At 42.0% G+C, this 26,164-nt stretch overlaps 1 protein-coding gene across 1 annotated transcript in view; it reads left to right on the top strand.

The window, feature by feature from the left end:
• The window catches only part of BFSP1 (beaded filament structural protein 1), a 43,410-nt gene that overhangs the window by 14,838 nt on the left and 2,408 nt on the right, over positions 1-26,164 (top strand). Inside the window, exons 3-6 of the mRNA XM_075864537.1 lie at positions 9,844-9,939; positions 11,867-11,959; positions 14,016-14,123; positions 24,633-24,853. Coding sequence (XP_075720652.1) covers positions 9,844-9,939; positions 11,867-11,959; positions 14,016-14,123; positions 24,633-24,853 — 518 coding nt within the window. The remainder of the gene's footprint in view (positions 1-9,843; positions 9,940-11,866; positions 11,960-14,015; positions 14,124-24,632; positions 24,854-26,164) is intronic.

Here is a 26,164-nt window from a genome sequence, read left to right as displayed (position 1 = left end):
CACGAGGTACCAAACGCAGAGCAGGAGAGTAGTCAGTAAGCCAGGGTCAGTATGGAGCAGGATCAAATAGTTAGGAGCTGTAGCTGGGCCAGGAAACCACACGATAAGAATACAAGCAAAGGAGGAACAGGAAAGGCAGGTATAAATAGACAGAGGGCGGGAGCTAGCTCCGTCTGGCCAGGCTGCGATAGGCTCTCCCACTCCTAAGCCTGCCATCCTGAGTGGTGGAAGATGGAGTCAGTCTCAGAGACGTAGATTCAGGTGCAGACTGATTACCTATGGGAGTTAACCCCGAACCTGTGCCTGGCAGATCCTTTACAAAAAGTTTTTTTATGTAAGTTAAAAAAAACTCAGCATTTCCCATTTTCCCCCAAAAGCATTGTAAAAAAATAAATAAATAAACATAATTGGTATCGCCGCATCTGTAAAAGTCTGAACTATTACAATATATCATTATTGAACCGGCACGGTGTACCCCGTAAAAAAATAATAATTGTAAAACGGCAGAATCGCTATTTTTTGGTCACAAAAAATGGAATAAAAAGTGATCAAACCGTTGCATGTATCCTAAAATAGTATCATTAAAATCCACAGCTTATCCCGCAAAAAAATAAGCTCTCATACCACTTAATCGACGGAAAAATAAAAAAGTTATGGCTGTCAGAATTTTGCGACACAAAATAAATTAAATTTTTTACACTTAGTTTTTTACTTGTAAAAGTAGTAAAATATAGAAAAAACTGTATATATTTGGTATCGCCGTAATCATATTGACCCGCAGAATGAATCTAACATTTTTTTTTAATTGCACAGTGAATTCCGTAAAAACGAAGCGCAAAAATAATGGAGGACTCGCTTTTTTTTATTTTCTACCCCACAAATATTTTTTTTTCTATTTCCTAGTACATTATATGGCACAATAAATGGCGCTACGAAAAACTACAACTTGTCCCGCAAAAATCATGCCCTCATAGGACTATATTGATGGAAAAATAAGAAAGGTTTGGCTTTTGGAAGGTGGGGAGGAAAAAAAGAAAATTTAAATCTGAAATTTATTTACGACGGGAAGGGGTTAATATTGAGATATATACACTGTTCAGCCTTGACATTAAAACCAGTGACAGGTGAAATGAAAATAATTGATTATCCTGTCACAATGGCACTTGTCAAGGGGTGGAACATATTAGGCAGCGAGTAAACAGTCAGTTCTTGAAGTCGATGTGTTGGAAGCAGGAAAAATAGGCAAGTGTAAGGATCTGAGCGACTTTGACAAGGGCCAAATTATTATGGCGAGATGACCGAGTCAGAGCATCTCCAAAATGGCAGGTCTTGTGCGGTTTTCCCAGCAGTGGTTAGTAATTACGAAAAAGGGTCCAAGAATTGCAATCAGTGAACCAACGACACGATTATGGGCGCCCCATGCTGATTGATGCATGTGGGGAGTGAAGGCTAGCCTGTCTGGTCTGATCCCGCAGAAGAGCTACTGTAGCACAAATTGCTGAAAAAGTTACTGCTGGATATGATAGAAAGATGTCAGAACACACAGAGCATCGCAGCTTGCTGTGATTGGGGATGCGTACCCACAGACCGGTCTTAGTGGACATGTTGACCCCTGCCCACCGCCGAAATCAGGATAATGTGCCCTGCCACACTGCAGAAATTGTTCATGAATGGTTTGAGAAACATGACAAAGAGTTCAAGGTGTTAACTTGGCCTCCAAGTGTAATCCATGGAGGCCCCACCATGCAAGCTATGGTATTTAAAGGATCTCAGGGTTAAAACTGTTTTGGGGGCACAAAGGGGAATTACAAAATATTAGTCAGGTGGTTTTAATGTTATTGCTTTACGGTGTAAAAATAAAAATTCCATTTCCTCTTCCTCCTCACAATTCTGTGTATGGCCGTAAGACAACTGCCTGCAGAATGACACACCGATCGTTAAGCCCCACCCTTCTCCTAAACTCCACCCCTTCAACTGTTCACCAGCCAAAAAATGGGCCAGATAAGCAGGAAATGAACCCATGTGTTCTCTGCAGGATTTCTACAAGATGACTGTTTGTTTCCGGAATATGCAGAAGATAGAACCATTTACTTCTATCATTAATTTATAGGTTTAGTGTTCCTTTCAAGCAACTCTGACTGGACAGTCACTCACTGTGAACATTGGTGAGGTTAAAAAAAAAAAACCTTTAACACTCACTTAGCCTTCATTCACCCACGGTTCCCCTTCTGGACCCTTGCTTCAAAATGGACTGGGAGGCCAAACACTGGTGAGTGACATCACCGGCTGTGCCCACTGTATTCACTAGACTGCGCTAACATCTAATTACAGGCCTCAGCAGAGTGTAAAGGAACATCTCAGGCTACTATTTACGACTGGAGAAAGTGATAGGCTGAAAGTCACAACTAAATTCAAAAATATTAGGACAGGATCCTAATAGTTGGCGGGCAAAATACATAAATTAACACAAGAAACTTTTGCCAGGAGGCAAAAAAATGGCTCTTTTGCCTCCAGGCAAAAGTTTCTTGTGTTAATGAAAGTCACAACTACACCCATCTCCCCGATTACTGCAGATATCCTACTAAAGAAAAGATATCAGGGCTGAATATAGCTAATAGGCCTTGACATATTTAGTGTTTCCATCCCAAAAAACTGTTCCTTTAATATCTGCAATTGCCCTACTCCCCATCTCTAGCACTTGTCCTCTCAGCTTACGAAATGACTGCCATCATCATGCTACTTCCTCTCTGTATCATAGGCAGGCACACTGAGCTGTACAAAATATGTACTGGTGATCCCAGTGTATATACAGATGTGTCCATTCTTACCTTTGCTGGAATTTGGTTAAAATACTTTTATTTGTTATGAAACTATTTCAATTCAATATCGCGACATGCTAGCAAAACCTTTGTCAGGCTGCAATGCACGTCACAACCTCTGGGTGGCCACATACACTACCATTCAAAACTTTGGGGTCACCCAGACAATTTTGTGTTTTCCATGAAAACTCACACTTATATTTATCAAATGAGTTGCAAAATGACTAGAAATTATAGGTTAGCAATAATGATTTTTATTTGAAATAATAATTTTCTCCTTCAAACTTTGCTTTCGTCAAAGAATGCTCCATTTGCAGCAATTACAGCATTGCAGACCTTTGGCATTCTAGCTGTTAATTTGCTGAGGTAATTGGGAGAAATTTCACCCCATGCTTCCAGAAGGCCCTCCCACAAGTTGGATTGGCTTGATGGGCACTTCTTGCGTACCATACGGTCAAGCTGCTCCCACAACAGCTCTATGGGGTTGAGATCTGGTGACTGCGCCGGCCACTCCATTACAGATAGAATACCAGCTGCCTGCTTCTTCCCTAAATAGTTCTTGCATAATTTGGAGGTGTGCTTTGGGTCCTTGTCCTGTTGTAGGATGAAATTGGCTCCAATCAAGCGCTGTCCACAGGGTATGGCATGGCGTTGCAAAATGGAGTGATAGCCTTCCTTATTCAAAATTCCTTTTACCTTGTACAAATCTCCCACTTTACCAGCACCAAAGCAACCCCAGACCATCACATTACCTCCACCATGCTTGACAGATGGCATCAGGCACTCTTCCAGCATCTTTTCAGTTGTTCTGCATCTCACAAATGTTCTTCTGTGTGATTCAAAATACCTTAAACTTCGATTCGTCTGTCCATAACACTTTTTTCCAATCTTCCTCTGTCCAATGTCTGTGTGCTTTTGCCCATATTAATCTTTTCCTTTTATTAGCCAGTCTCAGATATGGCTTTTTCTTTGCCACTCTGCCCTGAAGGCCAGCTTCCCGGAGTCGCCTCTTCACTGTAGACGTTGACACTGGCGTTTTGCGGGTACTATTTAATGAAGCTGCCAGTTGAGGACCTGTGAGGCGTCTATTTCTCAAACTAGAGACTCTAATGTACTTGTCTTGTTGCTCAGTTGTGCAGCGGGGCCTCCCACTTCTCTTTCTACTCTGGTTAGAGCCTGTTTGTGCTGTCCTCTGAAGGGAATAGTACACACCATTGTAGGAAATCTTCAGTTTCTTGGCAATTTCTCGCATGGAATAGCCTTCATTTCTAAGAACAAGAATAGACTGTCGAGTTTCACATGAAAGCTCTCTTTTTCTAGCCATTTTGAGAGTTTAATCGAACCCACAAATGTAATGCTCCAGATTCTCAACTAGCTCAAAGGAAGGTCAGTTTTATAGCTCCTCTAAACAGCAAAACAGTTTACAGCGGTGCTAACATAATTGCACAAGGGTTTTCAAGTGTTTTCTAATCATCCATTAGCCTTCTAACACAGTTAGCAAACACAATGTACCATTAGAACACTGGAGTGATGGTTGCTGGAAATGGGCCTCAATCCACCTATGTAGATATTGCATTAAAAACCAGACGTTTGCAGCTAGAATAGTCATTTAGCACATTAACAATGTATAGAGTGTATTTCTGATTCATTTAATGTTATCTTCATTGAAAAAAACTGTGCTTTTCTTTCAAAAATAAGGACATTTCTAAGTGACCCTAAACTTTTGAACGGTAGTGTATATAGCATAGTCATCTCGTAAAAGAGTATCACAAAATCATGTTTTCTTTTCAAAGCTGGTCATCTCGCACCACACATTTTAGAATATGTTGACATAAGAGGAAGGAAACACCTGTAATTGTCAAAATAATTACAAATTATGGCTAAAAAAAACATATATCTTTCCAGTTCAACCATAGATACATCTATAGACAGCTTTATCATCAATAGGGGAAGTCAACTAGATGTTAGCTTCATGCACAAAGAAGTGTATATGAGGGGAAATGCAAGTTGAAAGGTATTTTATTGCTATTAAATTACATAATGGCAGCGATTTTGCAAGTGAACTTAGGAATTAAGATATCCAAGACTGCTAAGTAGTGATTATCTATATATTACTGTATCTTCAGTTATTGAAACACAACTGGATATAATAAACCTGGTTACCTTATCGAATTGAACGTAGATTCTTTAAGCCTCTTTTCTGGATCTTTCACATTGTACATGATGGATATGTGGACTTAGGGTCAGTTCACATGGCGGATTTTGCATGGTGGGTCCCAGCAGGAAGATTCCTTCTCCCATTGACTTCAATGGGAAGTTCAGGCGGAATCCGCCCGAAGATCGAGCAGGCTGCTTCTTTTTCCCGCTAGCTGAAAAAAATCAGTTAGCGGGAAAAAGAAGCATCTGACTCCCATTGACATGAATGGGAGGCGGAATTTTGTGGCGTAATCCACGGCGGGTTTTGCTGCTAAAGGGGTTTTCTGGTTTATATAAAGAAACCTTTTTGATTGTATGAAGAACAATTATGAACATTTCTAATATATTTTGTGTTTCAGTTCCTTGTCATTTTCAAAGTCTCTGTTTGTTGTCAGTGAATATGAACATTGTTGTTTACGTTCAAAACCTGTCCTGATCATGTCCAACTGACAAAGGTGCACAGTTCTCTATTGTAGCAAGCCGTGTATCTATGTCAAGACATGATAAGAAGTTTTCAGTCTTTGAAAGTAAACAATGATAAAGGTTACTATTCAATGATTACAAGCAGAGTTCTTGAAAACCGTGAGGAAGTAATACATTAATTATATTAGAAATTATTAACAAAAAAATAACAAATTAGCTTTATTTGCAGGAAGCAGATTTTCTATTGAACCTATATGCTCTTACTGTCATGTATAAGAAACAGGAAAATACATTTATTTTTGCCCCAAAAAGTTGTGCACATTGAACCTTAAAGCTACGGAACATCATAAAGAGGTGATCGACCTGATGTAAAACAGTTTTGAGCCTTGGTAAATTACAAGATGGATTTCACGACTGTCTAACAATCTAATAATGCATATTAGCACATTAGCGTTTTTTGTATAACTTAGTTTTCAATAAAGGCTCTATAAATGCATGTCGCAGCAGTATAATGAATCTTCTATTATCATGAGTGTATTTGATCACAAATCATTGTCCTCATTTATGTTCTGCCAGAAAATTTTCAAGGTTCATACAATATCAAAGCAAAGCAAAGCAAAGCAATAAGAAGATAAACACCAAGCACATGAATCATTATAAGCGGCAACTGATGAAATTTCAGTATAATTTACATAAATCATCTGTTAGCAGCAGCGGGGTATGTGCACTGATGAACATTTTCTGACACCTAATTAAGACATGTAAGAAGATGCTATTGGTGGAGATCTGTGAGCTGATCACCCGCCAATCAAGTGTTGTCGCTTTAGTCGATAAAGTTTTTTTGCAGATAACAGATCAGACAAAGACAATTGACTGCAGATAAGTTCTTTATATCTGATCATTTTCGGTAGGATCGGCGAATGGTTGGGGCAACCCGACTCTTCCCTGATGGCAGATGTCTGAATGGAAAGAGGGATCATGCATGTTTGATTTCAAAATGCCTAATGTTTTGTTTCCACCTCTGGCAGCGGCTTATTCCCCTCTCCCCATTAAAACAAACATGCACACTTAAAGACTTTATCAAGCCTATAAAAGACAAAAATCTTATTTAATTTTAGACCAAAATTTATATATCAAACACACCATTAGTACAGAGCACAGCCTGTGATTGGCTGCAGCAGTCACATGGGATGAAGCGTCATTCCAGGAAACTGGGCTGGACCAAGGCGCATAGAGATCTTGGTAAGCATATATATTTCTTTTTTTCTGAGTTGCGATTTTTGCGGCAGAATTGTAACTTTTTGTTGCGTGTTTTACTTCCCCATTGCATTCAATGAGGAAAACCTGCAACAGAAAACCAGCAAATGACCTGCGGTGTGTTTTTTTAATCCGCAGCATGACAAATTTATGCTGCAGATTTTAAAAAAACGACACAACAGGTCAATTTATGAAAGTTTTTTTCAGCAGGTTTTTTACACTTCGTCTGGATTAAATTTGTTCAAATCTCATCCACATTGCTGCTACTGTTAGGCCTCATGCACACGACCGTAGCCCGACCGTAGCCGTGTGCACGGCCGTGATTTTCGGGTCGGCCGGCTGCGGACTGTCAGCGGACTGTCAGCCGCAAGCCGCCCGCACATGCACATGGCCACGGCCATTGTTTTCAATGAGCCCGGACCGCAACTCCGGACCGTAATAAGACATGGCCGTACTTTCTGCGGTCCGGGCTCCCGGGCCGTGCACGGACCGCAAAAACTACGGTCGTGTGCACGGCCCCATAGAAAAGAATGGGGCCGCAATTCTCCCGTGGATTTTCGGGGGAATTGCGGACGCAAAAACACGGTCGTGTGCATGAGGCCTTAGGGTATGTTCACACGCAGTGAGCAAAAATGTCTGAAAATACGGAGCTGTTTTCAGGCGAAAACAGCTCCTGATTTTCAGACTTTTTTTAACAACTCGCGTTTTTCGCTACGTTTTTTATGGCCGTTTTTGGAGCTGTTTCTCAATGGAGTCAATGAAAACCACCTCCAAAAACGTCCCAAGTTGTGTCCTGCACTTCTTTTGATGGGCCGTCATTTTACGCGCTGTATTTTCACAGCAACGCATAAAATAAAGGCTCGTGGGAACAGAACATCGTAAAACCCATTGCAGGCAATGGACAGATGTTTGTAGGCGTATTAGGGGCGTTTTTTCAAGCGTAATTCGAGGCGTAAAACGTCTGGAAATAGGCCGTCTGAACATACCTTAATACTCTGCAGATTTTTCCGCAATTAAATCCGCTGTGGAAAATCCACAGTATTTACACTACGTCTGAACCCGGCCTTTCTACACACCAATCTCACACTGATGCTAGTAACAAAAACTGACTGACTATTAGGGCTTGTCCACACATAACAGAAATGCTGCAGAAAATTTCTGCAGCATTTCCAATAAAACGAGCAGACATTTCGCTGCGGAAAAACCGCACCATTTCCTGCATATTTTACTGCAGAAAATGGTGCGGATTTTGATGCGTTTTCATCAAGTCTGTGAGATGGTGACATCTCCTCTGAAAAACGCAGCAATTTAGTCCACGTTCCGCAGCAGGAATTGACATGCTGCGGAACGAAAAAAACGCACCACAGGTGAATTTTGGGATGGAATTTTTACACAGCTTGTGGATGAGATTTGTTAAATCACACCCACTTTGCTACTACTGTATTTTGCTGCGTATTTTCCGTCCGCAATTCCGGATGGAAAATATGCAGCAATTCCGTTATGTGCAAAAGCCCTTAGTCAAAACACCATCGGACAATTGACTTTGTAGTAGTTCTTAACGACACAAATGCCAGTCCATACTGAGTGGATGACCCCAATATAGTGTGTGGTGCTTCTCCAATGTGCGTTTCGCTTTGTCAGTAGGCATCTTCTGAGAAAGCAAAAGCGAAACGTATGTTGGGGCTTCACCACACATTATATTGGGATTATCCACGAGGTTTGCAAATCTACCATCTTTGTAATATATCTTCTTTACCTTTAGGGGGGATTCACACGAGCGTGTATTCGGTCCGTGCGGGCCACGTGGTTTTCACGCGGCACGCATGGACCAATACAAGTCTATGGGGCAGTACAGACAGTCCGTGCTTTTTGCGCAGCGTTTGTCTGCTGCGCAAAAAGCGCGACAGGTTCAATAACTCTGCGTATTTCGCGCATCACGCACCCATTGAAGTCAATTCGTGCGTGAAAACCACGCAGGTTGCACGGAAGCACTTCCGTGCGAACCGACTGAAACAGCGCACCAGCTGTCAAAAGGATGAATGTAAACAGAAAAGCACCACGTGCTTTTCTGTTTCCGAACATCCAAACGGAGTGTCTTTGCGATGAGCGAAGCCGGACAAGCGAACCGAACTTCACCGGGTTCGGCCGAACTCGTTTTGGCCGAACTAGTTTTGGCCGAACCCGGCAAAAAAATTATCGGTACGCGACGTCAGGAGATAGTCACTGTCCATGGTGCTGAAAGAGTTAAACTGTTTCAGCACCATGGACAGTGACTTCCGATCCCAATATACATGAACCTGTAGAAAAAAAAACGAAGTTCTGACTTACCGATAACTCCCGGCGTCTTCCTCCAGTCTGACCTCCCGGGATGACAATTCAGTCCAAGTGACAGCTCCAGCCAATCACAGGCCAAGCACAGGCTGCAGCGGTCACATGGACTGGCGCGTCATCCAGGGAGGTGGGGCCCGATGTCGAGAGGCGCGTCACAAAGGACGCGTCACCAAGGACGCGTCACCAAGGCACCGGCCGGGAAGTTCTCGGTAAGTACGAACTTTTTCTTTTTTTTCAACAGGTTTTTCGATATTATGTTCGGCATTCACTGTCGAGGGTGCTGAAAGAGTTAGCTCTTTCAGCACCTTGGACAGTGACGGGCGTAGACTAGCCTCATCTCTATGATGGCGGCTGCGCGAAAATCACGCAGCCGCGCATCATACACGGATGACACACGCAGCTGTCAAATGGTTTTTGGGCGCGCAAAACGCCGCGTTGTTTGCGCGCGCAAAAACGCAACGTCCGTCTGTATCTGCCCTTATTGATGTTTTTCAAATTGGTAAATTTTACTTGGTGCACTATAGAAAATCCACCACTATCTGGAAACTGTCAACAAGAAGTTTAGATGCTGCTGACGGATCTTATAATAGCTTTATTTTGATTTTGATTCTGGTTTTTGTCTCTATTTCATGATTAGGCGGTAGGTCTTTATTGAATAACTGCTCAGTAATAAATAAATGAATTATAAAAAAAAAAAAACTCAGAGTTTATATTGTTACAATATAATGTGTTATTTAGATCAATCCAAGTCATTACGAACTGTAAATAAACCAAGCACTAGGGCAGATATGTTCTCTGATGTTTCTCCATATTTTAGGAAGCTGATGAAGCTTTGTTGAGTAATCTAGAACTTCAGATTGAATCTCAGTTCCTACAAGATGACATTAATGCTGCAAAGGACCGATATAAAAAGGTAATTTATACTAACAGTACAAATTTAAAGCAAGGCCATGTTCAGATGGGTTGTGGCACATATTCCGGGGTACACTTAGGGGGCTTCCATGTACCCAAAAACTCCTTTCTAAGCCATTCAGAAGTCATGCTAATATTCTTTTTGACGCAAGTAGGGAGAGCACACTGCAAATTAATTTATTATAACATTTAATAGGAGCTGAATAAATCCCTATGCAGTGAGCTCCCCCCAGTGCTGGTTGCAGATAACTTAAATTTTACAGAAGGGGTTGTCTGGGATTAGAAAAACATAGCTGCTTTCTTCTAAAAACAGTGCCACACCTGACAACAGTTTGTGTTTGGAATTGCGGCTCAGATCCTGACACAGACTGTGGACAGGTGTGAAACTGTTTTTGGAAGAAATCCACCACATTTTTCTAATCCTGTACTAACCCTTTAACTCATTGGTTGTGTAAAGGGAAACCAGAGATTTGAGATTCTGTATAAGAAAAACTGAACTCTGACCCCTATATATATTTTTTGAGATCCATTTAGATTAAATTAGACCCGTTTATTATTGAAAATCACTAGGAATGCTAGTTGTTAATCCCTTAAACCACCTAAAAGGTTCAAGGATGTTAGATATTAACTCTTAATGACCCTAGACCACAATGGATAATGGATCAGATCATCATTGACCACTTAATTACTCTCAGCCACCAGAGATAATGGTAATTACCCGCTAAACTCCTCTAGGACCACTAGAAATTGTCACATTTGGGTGCATGGACCCACTGGGACGTACCGACTTGACGGTATGGCAGCTGGCCAACAGGATGCAGGTCACAGTCTATAGTTCGTATAGTGTACCTGTGGCAGCACGGACAGTAGCAATGACAGGCTCGGCTGGGACTTAGGCAGCAGGCAGACGTCAGGCGTGGTGTAGCAGGACAGGCGTGGAATACAGCACAGCACGACTACAGCTCAGCACGGCACTTGACCAGGTAGCACGGGATACAGGATACAGGTGCAGGAACGGGGAACACTGGGAACTGGAAAACACTAGGAGACCATTTGCTTAGAAAAACTTACAGTTCGACAACAACGCTCAGGCATGGGAGGAAGGGGCTGAGCCCTTCTAATAGGCCAGTGTGTGCATGGGCTCAATTTATAATTAAATTCAGGTGCGCACACACCCTACGGGACCTGACCGTGGTAAGCGGAAGTGAGCGCTGGTGTCTCCTGAGGAGGACTGGGGCCAGCGCTCGCAGACCCATGGCTGCGGCCGTCAGGAGGTGCCTGACGGCCCGCAGCCATGGACATGACTGAAATCTTTTAAGGATACTATGATTATTCATTGAACGCTATGCAGAAATGTGTGAGTATAGTCAGGAGGCATTTTGCCATGTCAACTTCAGGTACCAAAGTGCTTGGAAGTCTCCCTTTTGCCCCTGACATTGACTGCACACATTTCAAATTCCTTTAAACATCACCACTAGAATCCCATTTGCTAAAAAAAAAAAAAAAAAGGGAAAGCCACATAATTTCTCATTTTCATACTAGCTTATTTATGTGTAAGATTCCAAGGGGTAAGACTAATGATCATATTTTCTCCAAGTTGGAAAATATACATGATGGAAGATCAGCACAGGTCGATGTTTTTTTTCCTGGCTAATCCCATTATCTCACATACAGTAGGCTGGGTTCATGTAACTAGGTTGCAACATAGTTTCCAAATGCATTTCTTTCGTGAAAAGACTCAAAAGACAAAAGTGTAAATAAATATGGAAAGTGTTATACTTCCATTCTTGGGATTTGTTACCAGATTTTTGTTGGAATGTACCTACTATCCTATCTCTGATGATGTATGTCCTTACATTCTGATGAATATTTGTCAATACGTGTACAGACTGATAAATAACATTTACTTTTTATGTTTCACTCAACAGAACCTCATGGAAATTCAGACTTATGTTAACATATTGCAACAAATTATCCAAACGACACCTCCTGTGACTGCGATCACTGTTGGCATGTACGAGGTAATTCATGTAACCTGCACACTATATAAAATCTTCTTGTGCACACAAATTTCTTGTATTAAAGGGGTTTTCCACCTTCTGACAACTGAAGACCTATCCACCGGATAGGTCATCAGTACATGATCTGTGGGGGTCCAACATCCGGGCCCCGCACAGATCAGCTGGTCCGGTTCTGAACGTACATGCCGGAAGAAGTTGGCTCCAGCCATGGAATGGTATTGCCCGCAGGCCACCAGAGCGGCTTATCAGTGCGGGGTCTGGGTGTTGGACCCGCACCGATGATATACTGATGACCTATCTGGTGGATAGATCATCGGTTGTCAGAAGGTGGACAACCCCTTTAACAATTCATAACAATGTAAGGCTAGCATGTTAACAATATCAGGACTTTCAGACAATGAGGTAAAATTCGGAGTTAGCTAGTGCTAATCTGTTGCCCTTTAAGAGGGCTACTACATGCATTACCAAATTTAAAGCGGTTTTCCCACTTTAAGTTATCTTCTAGCATGCTATTAAGACATAACTTAAGATATGTCATAGGACCTCTCCAAGTCCTTTATTTCAATAAATTTCAGAGTCTATGTCCAAAAATCTTTAGTCCAGAAGCATTCTGAAATATTGATGCTGTAAGTAATATCACCTATTCATACAGTTGGTAATATACTGCATTTATATGTATAGTATAATAAGACAATTCAACTTTCTTATAGGTTTGTGTGGAGTCCATGCTGGGAGGAGGCCTAGTACTGAACTGCTTCCCCTGCTTGAGCGACCACCCGCAGCTATCACTAGGGGGAGCTCACTGCAAACAGATTTATACAGCTCCTTTGGAGTTAATACTAACTGTGTAAATCCATATGCAGTTAGCTCACCCTAGTGGTGACTGTATGTATCCAGAATTATATCATTTATACAGTAAGAAAAACAGAGCTGCCCTGTACAGACATTAAGAAATTAATCTGTACAGAAATTTGGCACTAAGAAGAATATAAATAAAGATATTGATAAAGAGGGTCTTAGTTAGGGTGTAAGGCCTCATGCACATGGCCGTGCCCGTAATCTGGCACGGCCGTGTGCTTTCCTCGGGCACGGACGGCCGCTGGTGCCCGAGGAAAGCCATCCGCATTTTCGGCCTGTGCTCCCATATAAAGTATGGGAGCATGGTCCGTTTAAAGCAAAAAATAGGACATGTCCTATCTATTGCGGAGGCTTTATACAGCCCGGACACCTTCCCGCAAATATATGGCAAGGAATCCGTGGTCAATAGAAATTAATGTAATAGCGGGGAAAGCCTGCAACAGAAAACCAGAGATTCTGCAGCATAAATTGAGATGCTGCGGATTAAAAAACTGCACCCACAAACAATTTATGAACAGTTCTTCAGGAGTTTTTTTATGCAGCATGTGAATGAGATTTGTCATCCACTTTGCTGCTACTGTAATACGCTGTGGATTTTCCGCAATGAAATCCATAGCGGAAAATCTGCAGTGTTTACGCCACTTATGAACCTGGCCTAAAAGTAACATTGCCAAGTGTTGAAAAAACAATCTAGCTCCGAGTGCCTTTGCCCAAAGCTTTACATTAGACCACCAGTATCACACTAAAGCCACATTAAAGTGAGAGATCTTAGATACTTTATTAGCAGCTACAGATATGTCCACCCCTTACCTTTGCTTGAAGTTCGTTAAGGACTCCAATTTCTCATTAAGGCAATTCAATACAATACTGTGACATGCTAGCAAAACCCTTGACAGGCTGCAATTTATACCACCACCACTGGGTGGCCACACAAAGACACATATAGCATAGACATCTCGTGACATCTCGTGACATCTCGTGACAGAGTGTCGCAAAATCATGTTTTTTGAGATAAAAAGAAAGTTAAGAAGGACACATCTATAAATAAATGACGATAGATAATGAAGCTTTTTTTTTTTTGCATCCAATTCCTCAACATTTTTTTTTACAATACTACATTTTATTATTGGCTTCTCCAATTCCTAGAACTGCAGATTTAGTTTATTCTTGAATCATTCTTTTCTCTTTTTGGCTTTAGGAAAAATTGATTTCTGAAAGAAGAATTCCTATACTGCAAAGCCAACTTGAGGAATATAAGAGTGTCTTGTGTCAGCTACAGGCGCAGAAGGTTAAACTGCAGTCTGAGGTAAGATCATCTGTAAAACATGGTTTCCACTGCTATGATTGTATGCTCTTGCCGAATTCACTTGCATGTTTAAAACAGAAACAATTTGTAGGTGTGGTCTACATCTCACCACGTTTATTTTGTTTTAATTATAACCATTTTGTAAAACTGGGGAATTGTTTCTCAATTACATGGCCCCAAAATTCCATTATAAACTTTGAAAGAAGAAAGACCTTACATGTATATTTCATTAAATGCAAATTGCAAATTTAGTGCAATAATCAACCCCCTAATGGCAACAAAGGTAACTACATCCTATCAGTTTTTCATCAAAAACAACAAACTGTATGTGCCTTAGGGGGGATTCACACGAACGTGTATTCGGTCCGTGCGGGCCGCGTGGTTTTCACGCGCCACGCAAAGACCAATACAAGTCTATGGGGCAGTGTAGACAGTCCGTGCTTTTTGCGCAGCGTTTGTCTGCTGCGCAAAAAACGCGACAGGTTCAATATCTCCACGTATTTCGCGCATCACGCACCCATTGAAGTCAATGGGTGCATGAAAACCACGCAGGTTGCACGGAAGCACTTCCGTGCGAACCGACTGAAACAGCGCACCAGCTGTCAAAAGGATGAATGTAAACAGAAAAGCACCACGTGCTTTTCTGTTTCCAAACATCCAAATGGAGTGTCTTTGAGATGAGCGAACCCGGACAATCGAACCGAACTTCACCGGGTTCGGCCGAATCGTTTTGGCCGAACCCGGCAAAAAAATTATCGGTACGCGACGTCAGGAGATAGTCACTGTCCAGGGTGCTGAAAGAGTTAAACCGTTTCAGCACCATGGACAGTGACTACCGATCCCAATAAACATGAACGTGTAAAAAAAAACGAAGTTCTCACTTACCGATAACTCCCGGCTTCTTCCTCCAGTCTGACCTCCCGGGATGACAATTCAGTCCAAGTGACAGCTCCAGCCAATCACAGGCCAAGCACAGGCTGCAGCGGTCACATGGACTTCCGCGTCATCCAGGGAGGTGGGGCCCGATGTCAAGAGAGGCGCGTCACCAAGTACGCGTCACAAAGGACGCGTCACCAAGGCAACGGCCGGGAAGTTCTCGGTAAGTACGAACTTTTTCTTTTTTTTTAACAGGTTGCTGTCTATTGTGTTCGGCATTCACTGTCGAGGGTGCTGAAAGAGTTACTGCCGATCAGTTAGCTCTTTCAGCACCTTGGACAGTGACGGGCGTCGACTAGCCTCATCTCTATAATGGCGGCTGCGCGAAAATCACGCAGCCGCGCATCATACACGGATGACACACGCAGCTGTCAAATGGTTTTTGCGCGCGCAAAACGCTGCATTGTTTGCGCGCGCAAAAACGCAACGTCCGTCTGTATCTGCCCTTAATCTGTGTTCACATCACCGTCGCCTTCCGCTGAGGGGTTCCGTCGGGTTAACCCCACAGCGGAAAGGCAAACGGAAACCTCAGCTTCCGTTTCCCCCTCCATTGAACTCACACTTACACATGCAATGATAGGCGCTGTCTCATCAGAGATTATGCCCCCTAGGGATAGAGCAACATTATATTATCTGTTGTAACTTAAAGGGAGTCTGTCACCAGATGTCCGTATTGAACTACCAACAGGCTATTATAGATTAGGCTAACCTGATTCTGACGTGTATTATGTTTTTCCATAGAGTGCCTCCTTTAAAGAGAAAAAGCTTTTATTACATTTATGCAAATTAGCATTTTGGAGCAACGAGGGCGTCACCGTTGCTCCAAAATGCTCTCTCTTCATTGCCCAGTTCAACCCCCCACCCTCCCTGCTTCCTTTGATTGACAGGGGCCAGGCAGTGTACTAGGCGAGTTCACGCCTGACCCGTAGTGTAGTGAACGCGCACGCATCCCTACATCCTAATCGGTGCATGCGCAGTAGTGGCGATTATAACAATGAGCATAAAAATTACACTGTGCATGCACCGATTAGAATATGGCGCATGCACAGTACAGCCTTTAAGTCACCGTTCTAATCGCCGATTCTGATATAGGGACGCGCGCGCATACACTACACTACGCGGCCATGTGTGAACTCGCCTAGTATGCTGCCTGGCCCCTGTCAATCAAAGGAAGCAGGGAGGGAGGTTGAACTGGTGAATGACGAGAGAGCATTTTGGAGCAACGGTGACGCCCTCGTTTCTACAAAATGATCGTTTACATAAATGTAATAAAAGTTTTTTCTCTTTAAAAGAGGCACTCTGTGGAAAGACATAATATAAGTCCGAAACAGGTTAGCCTAATCTATAATAGCCTGTTGGTAGTTCAATATGGACATCTGGTGACAGGCTCCCTTTAACCCCTTTGCGCACCCAGACATGTTATTACGTCTGGGGGGTGATGTTTGGAGCGTGCTCGTGCGCTGAGCGAGCTTCATATGCTGCGGGTATCTGCTCTATTTTACAGCGGACACTGGGGACTAACAGCTAGGAGCAGCGATTGCACTGTTCCTGGCTGTTTAACCCCTCAAATGCTGTGTTCAATCGCGACCGCAGCATCTGAAGCGTTGAAAAGAGGGTGGTGGCCCCCTCCGACAGCTCAACGCCCCGCCGCAATGAGATCGGGGGTAATGACGGTTGTCATGGCAGCCCAGGGGCCTAATGAAGGCTCCCAGGGCTGCCTTCACTCTGGCACTGCTAAATCCTGCCTGTGGAAGGGCTTAACAGAAGCCTGTAAAAATGACAATATACTGCAATACGTTAGTAATGCAGTGTATAGTACCAGCGAGCTAACGATCGCTGGTTCAAGCCCTGTAGGGGGCTTATAAAGTTTGTAAAAAAAAAGTGAAAAAAAGTTTTTAGTAGTGAAAAAAAAATTATTAAAAGTTCAAAAAAAAACCTTTTCCCATTTTCCCCCCTATAGTTATGTAATAAAGAAAAAAGTAAATAAAATTGGTATCACTGCGTCCGTAAAAGTCTAAACTGTTACAATATAGCATTATTTAATGCGCACGGTGAGCCCCCACACCAAAATAAAAATGTTATGGCTCTTGGAATGCGGGGAGTGAAAAACGAAAATGAAAAATCAAAGTATTTCTTTGTCACAAAGGGGTTGATATTTCCAGAATAATAGGACAGGAGCAAGGGATACAAATAAATTTTGCCTTTTATTTATTTTTTACGCTGTTCTCTGGTCAACATTTGCTGTACAGGTTGTCACACACACACACACACACACACACACACACACACACACACACACACACGTATGTATATATTTATATATTGTGTGATTTAGTGTGATATTATATAGCATTTACCTGCTCCATATCTTACAACATGTGCAAATTGGGAATTTGCAACCAACTAGCTACTACTTTAGCCAATAATATTTTTTGGACTGCCGAGCCACCCGCAGATATCTCACTGATTATACCACACTACTACTGATTGAATCACATTTGGGATGCATTTATGCGGGGGAAAAAAGGTTTATTAGGGTACAGTTCTATAGGTTCGTCCTTTTCAAAGCGAGTGTTTAACTCCACTCTTCTGAGACTGGAACCATTCCATGTCTTGCTGGTGTGGTGAGTTAAAACTCATACTATTTTCTCTGACTGCCCAAGCACCTGCTATTGATATTTTTTTATCTAAAAATTTGGGTGGTGACTGTACCAATAAGCATATGGTGTTTGTATTATAAATAGAGACGTGCAAATTTTTTCTACACAAATCAAATTAGGTGAAATCCAAAACTTTTGGCTGAGCGCCATTTTACTGTTTAGAGAAAGTATTACTTGAACTCGGGTGGGCCTACCTATAAGGCCCTGCAGGTAGTCTTCCCAAAATGCACCAGTTATTTATCCATAGCCATATACAGTGAAGGAAATAAGTATTTGATCCCTTGCTGATTTTGTAAGTTTGCCCACTGTCAAAGTCATGAACAGTCTAGAATTTTTAGGCTAGGTTAATTTTACCAGTGAGAGATAGATTATATTTAAAAAAAAAACAGAAAATCACATTGTCAAAATTATATATATTTATTTGCATTGTGCACAGAGAAATAAGTATTTGATCCCCTACCAACCATTAAGAGTTCAGCCTCCTCCAGACCAGTTACACGCTCCAAATCAACTTGGTGCCTGCATTAAAGAGAGCTGTCTTAAATGGTCACCTGTATAAAAGACTCCTGTCCACAGACTCAATTAATCAGTCTGACTCTAACCTCTCCAACATGGGCAAGACCAAAGAGCTTTCTAAGGATGTCAGGGAAAAGATCATAGACCTGCACAAGGCTGGAATGGGCTACAAAACCATAAGTAAGACGCTGGGTGAGAAGGAGACAACTGTTGGTGCAATAGTAAGAAAATGGAAGACACAAAATTACTGTCAATCGACATCGATCTGGGGCTCCATGAAAAATCTCACCTCGTGGGGTATCCTTGATCCTGAGGAAGGTGAGAGCTCAGCCTAAAACTAAATGGGGGGAACTTGTTAATGATCTCAAGGCAGCTGGGACCACAGTCACCAAGAAAACCATTGGTAACACATTACGCCGTAATGGATTAAAATCCTACAGTGCCCGCAAGGTCCCCCTGCTCAAGAAGGCACATGTACAGGCCCGTCTGAAGTTTGCAAATGAACATCTGGATGATTCTGAGAGTGATTGGGAGAAGGTGCTGTGGTCAGATGAGACTAAAATTGAGCTCTTTGGCATTAACTCAACTCGCCGTGTTTGGAGGAAGAGAAATGCTGCCTATGACCCAAAGAACACCGTCCCCACTGTCAAGCATGGAGGTGGAAACATTAAGTTTTGGGGGTGTTTCTCTGCTAAGGGCACAGGACTACTTCACCGCATCAATGGGAGAATGGATGGAGCCATGTACCGTCAAATCCTGAGTGACAACCTCCTTCCCTCCACCAGGACATTAAAAATGGCTCGTGGCTGGGTCTTCCAGCATGACAATGACCCGAAACATACAGCCAAGGCAACAAAGGAGTGGCTCAAAAAGAAGCACATTAAGGTCATGGAGTGGCCTAGCCTTTCTCCAGACTTTAATCCCATCGAAAACTTATGGAGGGAGCTGAAGATCCGAGTTGCCAAGCGACAGCTTCGAAATCTTAATGATTTACAGATGATCTGCAAAGAGGAGTGGGCCAAAATTCCATCTAACATGTGTGCAAACCTCATCATCAACTACAAAAAACTTCTGACTGCTGTGCTTGCCAACAAGGGTATTGCCACCAAGTATTAAGTCTTGTTTGCCAAAGGGATCAAATACTTATTTCTTTGTGCACAATGCAAATAAATATATATAATTTTAACTATGTGATTTTTTTTTGATTTTTTTTTTAGATAATCTATCTCTCACTGGTAAAATTAACCTAGCCTAAAAATTCTAGACTGTTCATGTCTTTGACAGTGGGCAAACTTACAAAATCAGCAAGGGATCAAATACTTATTTCCTTCACTGTATGTTTCCATCACTTTGACATTACTAATGCTGGTTTGACAATTAAGGAGCTTGTAAGGGCTTGGATACAGTCTTAGAAGATATCACAAATTCAGACAGGACTTTTCAGGGCAATTGGGGCACTAGCAATTTATTTGGGCCGAATTGAATCAGACAGTCAAAATTCGCTGATCTATAATCATTAAAGGGGTTTTCCAATCAGGAACATTTATGACATTTCCACAGGATATGTCATAAATGTCCCTGATGGGAAAACCCCTTTAAGTATATTTTAATAATTTAATTATTGAAAGTTACTTTTTACAAGGATCTTTTTCTTCTGTGATTTAGCATTGATATTTGCCCTAGGTTATACTACACAAATGTCATTGATCAGTGATGGACCATAGGCAGATGACATTGGGATTTTTGCCACGGATTAGCCCCATTGTAATTTAATGAAGCGAATCCGCTGCTTTTCAGTGTGGAATCCGCAGCAATAACGAAGACGTTGCAGATTTTAAATCCACAGCGCGTTCATTATTCTGCACGGATATTTTTCGGAGAAAGTGATACAGTAAATCCTGAACGTGAGAACATAACCTAAAGTGCTGGATGATTTTTTTCAATGTGTAAGGTGTCTACTTTCATAAAATATATGGGTTTGGTGATATGTTATGATTTTTTTTATTTTATAATTTAAGTTTTATGTGTGTATGTAAAGGTGTGAAAATTGTTGTTTCAGCAAAAGGGTTTTATTGTATTTTTTTTATAACGACTTTTGTATTATTTTTATTACTTTATTGAAGCAATAATATTAACTAAACCTGTACATATCATGAAAAGTTAATACATATTTCCTCAGAATAAAATTGTTTTGGCTTGCGCTATAGCTTTATCCATATTCTCTATAGTGGTCACTGTACAAGAAGAAGAGGTTGATAAGTTGTAACTAAAAACTGGGAAAGAAAATAAATCGTTTTAGTGCATTATAATCTATGCACTGCTGCCATCTAGTGTTGTATCTTAGGTAATGCAATCTGAACAAGGTCCCATAGCCAAACCTGTTGCTTTTATTAGGGTATCTTAAAAATGTAACCCCTTCCCACTCAATGATGTGCTATTACACCATTGGGAACCATGCAGTTCTCGCAAACTGACATAATATTCCTGTACGTCACAGTGATGACGTGAACACAGGAGCTGTGCCATCACTTGCAGGGTGCTGGCTGTATTATACAGCTGACACCCCTCTCTTATGGATCAGAGATTATTGACTACGGCATCTAAGTGGTTAAAGTGTATTAAAAAGGATTAAAAGACTATGCTTGTTGTAAAAGCTTCACTAAAGTAAGATTTATAAATAAATACGTAAATGTGCTCTGGTATGTTACAGTGAAATGCCATATTCAGTTGATTATTTTTTTTCCAGTAACACACCTCTTCACCCAAGTGAAGCTTATGGCACTAATAATAATAATAATAATAATAATAACAATAAGGGTCAGTTCACACAGAGTTAAAATCAGTTCCATTTTTCTTTAGGGTATGTTCACACGCTGAGAGGCAGTTACGTGTGAAAAGACAGACTGTTTACAGCTGCCTCGTTTCACACGTCAAAGCTCCTCCTCGTAATTTACGAGGCGTCTGAGACGCTCGTAAACCTTGAGCCGTGCTTCATTGATTTCAATGAAGAACGGCTCAAATTACGTGGCAAAGAAGTGCCCTGCACTTCTTTGCCGAGGCAGTCAATTTACGCGTCGTCGTTTGACAGCTGTCAAACGACGACGCGTAAATAACAGGTCGTCTGCACAGTACGTCGGCAAACCCATTCAAATGAATGGGCAGATGTTTGCCGACGTATTGTAGCCCTATTTTCAGACGTAAAACGAGGCATAATACGCCTCGTATACGTCTGAAATTTGGCCGTGTGAACATACCCTTAAAGTGGTTTTGTACCACATGCGGTTTTTGACGCGTCTTTTTTAAAAAAACTTATAAAAAATAACGTCAAAAGACGCAGAGGCCATTCGCGGTGTTTTTTTCAGTCTCCAATTGATTTCAATGGAGATTTTAAGGCGGAAAAAAACTCAATAAAGGTCATGTCGATTATTTTTACCGCGAGCAGACAAAAAACGGTCAGGAAAAAAGACGCCTCTGACGGAGTTTTGGGGCATTTTTTGCCACTGATTCGAACGCGGTTTCCGCATCAAAGTCAGCACCAAAAAAAACTCAGTGTGAACAGGGCGAAGAAGAAGAAGGGTTTCCTTTTGGATAGGGTTCATTATGTAATCAACTCACTGCTTTGAGGATGATAAACTGCAACTAAGAGCAATTTAGCATTTTACAGGATAGATTAGAGGATCTTAAGGGGACGTCCACACACAGGTTAAACACTGCGGAATGTCGAACTCGATTTTCTGTGTGGAAATTCTGCAGCATTTTCGCAAGAGAAATGAACATGCTGCAGATATAGGATCTGTACTGTCAATTTCCAAACTTCTTTTCTGCATATTTTTTCTGCAGCGTGTGGATGATATTTGTTGAAATCTTATCCATTTTGCTGCTACTGTAATACGCTGCAGATTTTCCACAATGAAATCCGTTGCAGAAAATCCGCAGCTAATCCGCCCCTTGTAAACATACCTTAATGACGTTCTGTACACATGTCATATTCTCTTTTCATTTCTGTTGAGATTCGATTCCTCGTATAATGATTTATAACTAACATAGCTTAATATTGAGTGGTGATTACATGGTGACACTGTATACTTATGGGCATTCATATAAACCCCGGCTTCTCACCCTGTGGTGTGATATGCAATGTTGCCTCTAAGGGTATGTGCACACGACCTCTTTTCAGACGTAATGAAGGCGTTTTACGCCTCGAATTATGCCTGAAAAACTCCAATACGTCGACAAACATCTGCCCATTGCTTGCAATGGGTCTTACGATGTTCTGTGCAGACGAGCTGTCATTTTACGCATCGCTGTCAAAATACGGCGCATAAAATGACGGCTCATCAAAAGAAGTGCAGGACACTTCTTGGGACGTTTTTGGAGCCGTTTTCTCATAGACTCTGAAAACAGCTCCAAAAACGCAGCGAAAACACTGCGAAAAACGCAGCGAAATACGCGAGTTGCTCAAAAAATGTCTGAAAATAAGGGGCTGTTTTCCCTTGAAACAGCTCCGTATTTTGAGACGTTTTTGACTTTGCGTGTGAACATACCCAAAGTCTTGGCAGCTCCTGAGCGGGGCAGTTGGAGAGCAGGGCGAGTCTCCATCAATGGTGGGCGATCTGATGATCAACAGTAATACCCCCAGTAAACGCTAATATAGCGACTAAATAAGAGAATAAGAAAACTTATTTTAAATTAGTTTTAATTACTTTTTTAAATACTATAATATTACAAGTCCAGTAGTAAAATAGACGACAGTTATAAAGACCAATTATAGGCATCAATGAAAGAATCCCTCATTACACCACTGTCCCTATAGATAGCGCCACACTGTCCCTGTAGATCATGCCAGACACATCCCCCCTGTAGATCCTGCCACACAGACCCCCCCTGTAGATCCTGCCACACAGAGCCCCCTGTAGATAATGCTACACAGACCCCCCCTGTAGATAGTGCCACACAGACCCCCCCTGTAAATAGTGCCACACAGAGCCCCCTGTAGATAATGCTACACAGACCCCCCTGTAGATAGTGCCACACAGACCCCCCTGTAGATAGTGCCACACAGACCCCGCTGAGGATAGTGGCACACAGACCCCCCCCCCCCCTGTAGATAGTGCTACCCAGCCCCACTCCTCCCCTTGTGTATATAGTGCTACACAGCCCTCACTCCCCTTGTATATAGTGCTACACTGGCCCTCTTCTCCCCTTGTGTATATAGTGTTACACAGCAATTCCCCCCTGTATATAGCGCTACACAGCCCCACTCCTCCCCTTGTGTATATAGTGTTACACAACAATTCCCCCCCCCTGTATATAGTGCTACACAGCTCAAATCCACCCCTTGCATATCTTAAAAAAAGATTGTACTTACCTTGCCCCATTCCCACGACAGACGGAGCGCTACACTGCCTCTCCGGCGGGACACATGCGCAGACTGGCGTGATGTGACATCATCACGCCGGCCTGCGCGACTCCCAGTGCCTTATATGCTGCAGGCTTAGCGTGGCCTGCAGCCTATAGTATTCATTTGTATGTGTGTCCTGAGGATGCACATACAAGTGAATGTGGCTGTCGCTAGCACTGGAGCAGCCTCTGGTGCTAGCGACGCCACTGCATCTGCCCGCCACCCGTGACAGTGTGCGGGCTTTAAACTTTAGTGAGCGGGTGGACTGTGGAAAGTGCGCGGCCGCACAACCGCGCACCTTATAGGGAACACTGGTGATATGTACACCCCATGTCTCTTCTGTGGTTCTAGCAGGCGCAGAACAGTGTGTGATCATAGGCTTGGGTGTACTGATATGTCATCTATTATACATATAGGTAGGCTCTTCTTTACCGGGGGCAAAAGATTACGTTTGCTGCCCTAGCTCTAGAAATACCCTGGACCCCTTTTTGGTACCCCCTTGCACCCAGCACTCCGGGCACTTACCCCACAGGCCTCCATATCCATGCCCCTCTTATATAAATAGCGGGTACTCAGCTTAGAAATATTGAGAAACACTGACATAGACTAAAATTTAGATTTGAAATGTCAAAGTGGTCAATTTAGCGGTCATGTCTATAGTGCCGCTACAGTATATAAACAGAAAAAAGTTTTCTACAGAAGAACCAGGTAACAGTCTACCCCAACAGTTGTCTCTACATGTTACCCTATTTTCTGATAGCTATTTACTAACCAGCAGAGGGCGCCTCATTAATATACTGTAATGCGATTTTTCATTGGAGGTCTGTTACAAGAAGAGATAGTGGGCACCAGGGTGTGATTGTTTTCTTCCTATCTTCTTTTAGATCTATATTTATTCTTTACATTTTACTGCAAGTTTATCAGTTATATTAAATTAATTATTGAGCAAAGATGATTTATCACTGACTGAATAGAAATTATTTATTTTTACCATAGACTTCCATGCTAGAACAAGCTATTAAAAACACCCAGGAAAGCTATGATGATGAGATACAGTTGTACAATGAACAGATAGAAGTGCTTAGGAAAGGAATTGAAGAAGCCGAAAAGAATTTGGAGAAGTGCACAAATGATTGTCGTCAGCTGGTAATATACCAGCAATCCTTGGAAAATGAATTGGAGAGATATAAGCGCATTATTGAGAATGAAGATAACAGGTAAATGAACATAACTGACTATAGTAAAATAAATAAATAAATAAATAAATAAATAAATACATCAGACTGGTAGGTCTATTGTACTGCCTGACCAAGATAAGCAGTGTGTACATTGACAATAGTAAAGTGAATTGTGTACAGATTACGGAAATGGGTAAAGAGTACAGGGTTTTTGGGGATAGAGTGTTGATCTCATCAGGGTTGGATCAAGGTTGGTGGACAAAAAATGGTAGTATTGGCCCCTTTTGGCAGAAAAATTCTCCAGCAGGTGTTTCATTTAAATGTCTACCAATCTCTCATATTGAGTGGGAGAACAGTATTCCCATACCCTGGTGCGTTTTGAGTTTCCTTTTTAAACCACAGTAAAATATTTCACTGTGATTTTTATACAGGTAAAAAATTGTGCCAAAATCTCAGCAAAATTACTGCAAAAACAGTACCAAAAATAGCACGTGTCAATAAAGTCTTAGGGTCCCCTTACATGGCCCGACATGGGCCGTGTAAATGAGCGCCGATAAACGAGACAGCTCATTGAACGACGCTTGTTTTCTCCTTTCACAAGGAGCTATGTATGGGGTCGAGCGCTCGTTACTTCGATCGCTCATCCCCATACATTTCCATCATGTCAGCAGCCCGTCTCCCTGTTTACACAGGTAGATGTGCTGCCGACAACGATAGTATACGTTGCTGCATAAACTATGAATGAGCGTTTGCTTGTTCATTCGCTGATTGTTGCCCTCTTTACACATGGCAATGATAGGGAACGAGCATTCAGTGAACGCTTGTTTGCCCGATAATTGGTCCATGTAAAAGGGCCTTTAGGCTTCATGCACACAAGCTTATTTGGGATCTGTATAGTGTTAATGCATTTCAATGGGGCCACGCGTGACAGTGTATCAAAATATGGCTGTATGAGCATAAAAAAATAGCAGTATGCTCCAATGCCATAGAACAGGCTGAGTTCTCTACTAGAAGCACTTTTTTCATCGCTCCTAGAGGAAAACTTAATCTATGAAATGCAGACTTACATGTTGCTTAAGTGGCTGTCAATACGGTCTCCAATAGGCAATAGGCTGTGTACATGAGGTCGAGGGCATTTATATGTAAATAAGACAACATGTTAACAATCCTCCCTTAGTTGAGATTATTAATCCAGAGTGCATTGGTTATTTACATAAACCATAATTTAAAAAATTCATTAATGATCCTTCAATAGCCGTTAGCTTGGCTGGTTGTGGTTTCCAGACAGCAGCCAACTGTTTGACAATTCCGGGGACCGGAAGTCTAGGGGCACAGTCTTCTTTCATATCA

Source organism: Rhinoderma darwinii, chromosome 4, assembly GCF_050947455.1.
Source record: "Rhinoderma darwinii isolate aRhiDar2 chromosome 4, aRhiDar2.hap1, whole genome shotgun sequence".
Taxonomy (NCBI): domain Eukaryota; kingdom Metazoa; phylum Chordata; class Amphibia; order Anura; family Rhinodermatidae; genus Rhinoderma; species Rhinoderma darwinii.
The sequence above is the reverse complement of the archived record's forward strand: the minus strand, read 5'-3'. Positions and strand labels throughout refer to the sequence as shown.